The 6000-nt window shown below is 44.1% G+C and overlaps 1 protein-coding gene across 4 annotated transcripts; it reads right to left on the bottom strand.

Moving 5' to 3' along the window:
- Window positions 1-269: 269 nt before the first annotated feature.
- spsb3a (splA/ryanodine receptor domain and SOCS box containing 3a) lies at window positions 270-5390 on the bottom strand. 4 transcript variants are annotated; one of them, XM_080512223.1, is made up of 7 exons: window positions 5260-5390; window positions 4035-4244; window positions 3477-3657; window positions 3143-3330; window positions 2953-3055; window positions 2728-2853; window positions 270-2380 (listed from the first exon to the last, which is right to left on the bottom strand). In XM_080512223.1, the coding sequence occupies exons 2-7, from the start codon at window positions 4158-4160 to the stop codon at window positions 1989-1991; spliced, it is 1116 nt and encodes a 371-aa protein (XP_080368349.1). In that variant the 5' UTR covers window positions 4161-4244; window positions 5260-5390; the 3' UTR covers window positions 270-1988. The 4 variants fall into 4 exon arrangements, with proteins under 4 accessions (XP_080368349.1, XP_080368350.1, XP_080368348.1 ...); XM_080512224.1 differs by having other exon boundaries at window positions 5266-5390; XM_080512222.1 differs by having other exon boundaries at window positions 4035-5383.
- Between the last annotated feature and the right edge of the window lie 610 nt (window positions 5391-6000).

Here is a 6000-nt window from a genome sequence, read left to right as displayed (position 1 = left end):
ACCTGCACAGAATCATTTGCATGCCAGCACAAATACAGTAGAAAAGGCACCTGCCAATGGCCTTAACCGTAATATTAAAGTCACACAGGTTCAACGATACCACGGGGTATCGCTGTAGCCCCCCCCTGCACCCGACAAATGCTGCCACACCCCCGGGTGACAATCTCGATGGTCTGCGACTAGAAAATCTCCTTTCATCATCAGTTAAAAAAGCTTAAAAGCTGTGCAAATGCATTTTCTTCATTAAATAAAAACGATTCAGCCCTTGGTTGATATTTAGCATCCATTTATTTTCAGCTGAAAGTCATGCTGATAAGTTATACAGAAAAAGGAAAGTAAAGGCCTTCATATATAGAATTATTGACATGACATGGCATTGAAGAGACACGGGGTTTTCTTATTTACAGTAGAACAGTAAGAAAAAAAGTGCATGGATGCATTGAGGCGAAGACAAATACTGTGAAAGACGACAAATTGTATCTGCTGGACCAAAGTTATCCTCTGGGTGGTGACACGCACTACGCATACAGGGAACGGGCGCGTCGTCCATCACCATCACTGTTGTTCCGGTGTCTCCATGATGAAATCCAAATACACACATTGTCACAGTTGTCACACTTGTGTTGCATAGGAACTTAAATTTGAGTAGAAGTACTTAAATTCAGAGGCTTCAGACAGTTCACCTGTGATAAGTAAAGACCTGTGTCAAACACTGATCTGACATATTGGCTCTCGAAATAAAACTTCTTCTGTACATATTTGCACCAGGTGTCAAATCCTGCCTCTTATATTCAGAAATAATTGTTTTTTTTTTTTATCTACAAAGTAAAATCTGCATGCTCTAGAGATTATAAAATGTTTAGAGTATCAACTTTTGCAATTCACTCTGCAGCATCAGCCACCCTTCAACCATCTGTTTATTCCACACAGTGTATTAAAACTCTGTTATATCAAATGAAGTCAATATGCACAGCTTTAGTCATCGATGAAACATTCAGCCACATAAAATCATATTTTAAGCAGAATATTCAACTCAAAGGGAGCTGGAGTGCAGATATACCTTGAATAGATTGGAGTTGTTTTTAAAACACACGTTTCAGCACTTGGTTTCTTCAAAATGATTGAATTAGTGGTGAAGTTTTAGTTTAAAAAACAAAAACAAAAAAAAGCTAAGTGAAGCTTTAAACAACAAGAATACTGCAAGCTGATCAAATCAGCACAAAAAACATCTTTAGACTAAAGTGAATGAAAGCCACTTGTAAAACTTGTATCAAAACAATAAAGTAGAAACAGCAATGAGAAGTTATATCAAAAAATGTGGCAGTGTCTTCTGTGTGACATCTTATGACCAGAGTTAAAATTTATATTACACAACAATGTGTCTCCTTTCTTTCTTGAAGAAAAAAAATGGAATCCATTGGGTTTTTTTTAACAAGTATCATCGGGACACAATTTTTCAAAAGCTGATGAAAAATGGATTTTCACATGAATGAACAATACAACAACAATCCGACTTACAATCAGAGGTGCATAAAGAATGTGGCATTCATGTTTGTTTCACTGTAACATATCACATTTTGAGCATATGAATATCAACTTTTAAACGGCTCGTTTATGTAGACCCCCTTGAGGACCTCCAAACCACGGCCATACTTTGAATCCAGTGTTCCACTGTACAGATCAGCTGTATCGTAAAATCCCGGACACAAATTACGAGAAAATATTTGTATATACCTCCACTAGTGACTGAAGCCTGGCTTTGGATACCGACGTGAGAAAACGTGAAGACGACTGAATGGCATAAGAGAGAGATCACAGTAGAAGCGTGTAGGCAGAAAGACACAATCACAGTTTTCCGTTCGACGTACCGCTCCTCCAGTCCGGCTGAGGCTTCCTCAATATGGGTCAACGGTGTTGTGGAAGAAAGCTTGAGGCGGGCGGGGCGACACGGAGGTCCGATCGGAAGGAAGGACTCAAAAGCTCTCCGGTCACGTCCAGCGGCACCTCTTCCTCTGACAGGCTTCGGGGTCCGACGTGCAGCCCTCCGAGTCGCTCTCGGAGGACGACGGGCCGGCCGGTGGCGGGGCGGGCGACTGTGAGGAGCCCTCGGGCGCGTCCGGGGTTTCCTCCACGGTGCCGCCGTTGAGGCTGAGCACCCAGCCCAGTTTGTTGTGGAGCAGCTGACGTAGCCCCGGCGGCAGCGGCAACACGTCCAGGGTGTCCATACAGTCCGGCAGCAGCTGGCGGAGGCGAGCGCAGCAGAGGTAGAGCAGCGAGGTGGGCGCCGAGCAGGACCGGATCACCTTCATGCTGCTCTTCGCCGCCGTGGAGCACGCCATCGGATAAAACTTCTTGTTTTGCAACTCCGTGGCAGCAACACCTGGACGGGGGAGAGAAATGGTCTGTTTTTACCAGTGTGACCTCGTCTCCGGTCCACCAGACCGACACTACGGCCCCAAGTGTGACATATAACAATGTAAGAATCCCCAGGAAGCCCAAGATTTTTATTATTAGTTTTTAAAATAAACAAAGAGTAACATTATGAAAAAAAAGTATTTTACTCCTAATGCAAAGCCTTGCACAAACCTATTTTCAATCAAATTATATCTACTCGCCCACGAGTTCTATTCTAAATAAGGCTGGCGTTTTATACATGCAAGCATTATTTATTTACTCACAATTGAAATCTACAGCACATTTTGCCCCGAGAGCAGACTTTGTACTCACCTATGCATTTTCGGTTTTTGAAGAAAGTGAGAGTCCCGTGCCACGTGTCCAGGTGAACCCCAATGATCGACCCTTGTCCGAACCGGGAGGAAAAGTTCATTTTGTCGCCTTTATGATGCAACAAACCTGAAAAAAAAAAAAGAATCCGAACTCGTTAGGATTATATTATAAAAAATTAAAAAAAACCTTCCAGCTCCGAGCACACAGAAATGGCGTTGATCTTACCAGTGTAAGAAAGACCCCAGCTGTCAGCGTCTTTCCCCAGAAGGCTGCAGAACGTGTGTCTGTATTTGTCGAGGTTGACGTCGCACGTCCCAACACCGACCATCTGTACAAATAGAAATAGGCAAATAAACAACCTGAAATCCTTGTTTTCGGTGGATCATTGTAAATGAGGTAAAGGATAAAGGTTTACCATGTCGGTGCCATAAACTGGGGAAGTCATCTTGATTTCCCAGAAGTGCTGCCCTTCGGCAAGCTCCTTGGCGCCGCGTATGGCTGCGGTGCCGCAGCTGTATTCAGAGTGGAAGTTCACTTTGCGATTGTCGCAGCTCAGTAAGGTTGCTGTTGAGCGGCTGCTCGCATCCCAAGCCCAATCAAACTCTGCAAACACATCGATCATGGTTAGAAGACATTGAATGTCTGGTACTAATTAGAATATTACTACATATCAGTGAACGCACACACACAAAAAAAGTCGCTTTCAACATTGATATGACATTTCCACAGTTATCTCGGCTATCGCGTACCTTGGTCGTCCTCGCCACAGTGGCAGTCTTTGACTTGGTGAAAACCTCGCAGACGAGGGTTGTAGCTGGTCTCAGCCTGAGAATCGCAGCCACAGTAGGACTCTCCGGTGACAGGCACTGCGCTGGGGACCGGAGGGACCATCACCGCTGAGAAGTCGGCCTCAGAATCTGAATCGCTGTACTTGAGGCGAAAGAAAATGCAGAAAGACAAAGATAAATTAAATGAACAGTAGCGTGTAGCAGAGGTTAGAGTGGCTGATGGAGATGGATCACAGTAGAGAAAGAGAGAGAGAGAGATCATCTTCTGTGGAAAGTTATTTGCTGTAAACAAGGCACATAAACAACTGATTTTCTAGCTTCAAGCCCAATACAGTAGTATTGACAAACAAATGGTTGCTAAGGGCCAAAGGCAAACCACAGGCTTTTTGTTTGTCTCGGTTCTCTGCGGTGAAATCTATCATCTTGTGATAACACATCCCTTTGTATCCTCTCATGACCCAAACAAACAAACAAACAAACAAAAAAGAATGACATTACACATTGGTGTTGTTTGCTTACCTCTAGGCGGTCATAGTTCCAGTCCTCACTTTCAGAGGCCAAAACGAGAGCTCGGGCATCAGCATCCCGGCGAATCCCACCCCAGACATATCGCCATGCACGACTGTTCCTGCTTCGCCTGGACATGGCAGCCGCAGCGTCTCAGCAGAGGAAGAAGCAGTTGGGCGGTCGAGCTTTAGTCCAGATGAGGGGGGACCAGCATCAGTCCAGCTGGTTCAAGACAATTAAACTACTATTATTTTTGGATATATGACAGCAGCTGATGATAACAGGCCTGGAAACAACAACTACTGTCTCGACGAAAAGCTTAAAAAAGGAAAACAAAATATTTTAAAAATATGTCTATTTGTTTTTTTCTCATTTAATCCTTAACTCGGGGACTTTATCTGTTCAATTTTGCACCTCGTGCTGCTTAGAATCCTTCCATTTCTGTGAGGGACCCTACCTAAGAGGATCAAAAAATGTTAGCCTAGTCTAATCTAAACGGGTTAACCAAAGTAGAAGATTAATTTCACCCAATCAAGAAATCACAAACCTAAAAGACATTCATGTTGATGTTTGACATCACTTACCATGGATTGTGGTTGATCAATTGACAAACATGTTTAACTCACGTGTTTAAAACCCGGTATGCAGCAGCTGTCTTTTTTTTTTTTCAATAAATAATTTGAATTAATGCTGCACTTTAGCCTTTCCGTGCATATATGTTGCAGAATACAGCTTTGAATTTGAGCTAATTTTCTGAAGTGGTTTTGACACACCGCGCTAACAAAAACATCCACTTTGCAAGGGTTGACACTTCTTCTTGCTGTATATTCTAACGCCAGCTGCTTAATACAACACGTAACATTTAATACAAAACGTTGACACCGGCTGTGAATCTATATTTATGCCTCGATGCGAGATGTTCACCAAGTAGCATCAGTTAGCCACTTAGCGGCTAAAGCTAACTAACATGTCCACTGATAGCATGTTAGCTGATCTAACAAGGTCAGAAGCGTCCCGGTTCAACTCGAGCTGCTCGGGTTCCTTGTGTATGTGTGTGTGAACAGCACATCGCACAGGTAAACACCAGTATGTCTAGCGCCTGCACAGGTTTAGATTCAAGGAAAAGAGTGAAGCGACCTGGCTGATCGGAAGAGACGCTGAGCTAGCCGGTTAGCCTCCGTTAGCTCACTCCGTGCAGCGAACAAACCGGCCCCGCGTTGAAGAATTGGGACGGTACCGTTACTTCGGGAGTCGTTCGCGTTCGGGAAGACGAACGCCACAGACGCGTCGGTGCTCCGGTCTGCGTGTTGACAGGCGGTGTGTGCGAGAGACCAGCGCGCAGGTAGAGAGCTGCGCTTTCACTTCCCATGACCTAGTTTGTGTGTGAAAGGGACCGTAAACAATAACAGGCAGGCTCTGCGGAGCAGGAGCACACGATCACACACACACACACACACACACTCCTGTTCTCACGCACTCTTTTTCCTCACATGGTCCATGTTACACACACACGCACACACACATGTCCTCACACACATTCATGTCCTCGCTGATCATGCACCCCTTGGGACTTGGACATAGCTGATGTAAATAAAAGGTGGATGGAAGAAACTTTATTGGCATTATCCAGTTCGGACAAGTTGGGACAAGAGCGTCAATATGATGGAACATACAAAGAAATAAAAGAAATGCATCGAATCAAGCAATTAGGGATCTTGATCTTAAGCGATTAAGAGGATGAAATACTTTAAACCCCTCTCACATTCTCTCTCACTTCCTTGGATCAACTGTACTTTGCCCGTTTGCCATATTGGCATTTGGCATCTAACGACTAGCTGGAAGGAAGGAGAAACAAGATGCAGTGTAAGGGTGATGGGTAGAGCTATACAATCTTAAGGTGGCATAGAGGCATAGAATCAACAAAGTCCTGAAAATGAGATTTGGTTCAATATTGCGTTGCATATTTGCTGTACATTTT

This window comes from Blennius ocellaris (assembly GCF_963422515.1).
Source record: "Blennius ocellaris genome assembly, chromosome: 16".
Taxonomy (NCBI): Eukaryota; Metazoa; Chordata; class Actinopteri; order Blenniiformes; family Blenniidae; genus Blennius; species Blennius ocellaris.
The sequence above is the reverse complement of the archived record's forward strand: the minus strand, read 5'-3'. Positions and strand labels throughout refer to the sequence as shown.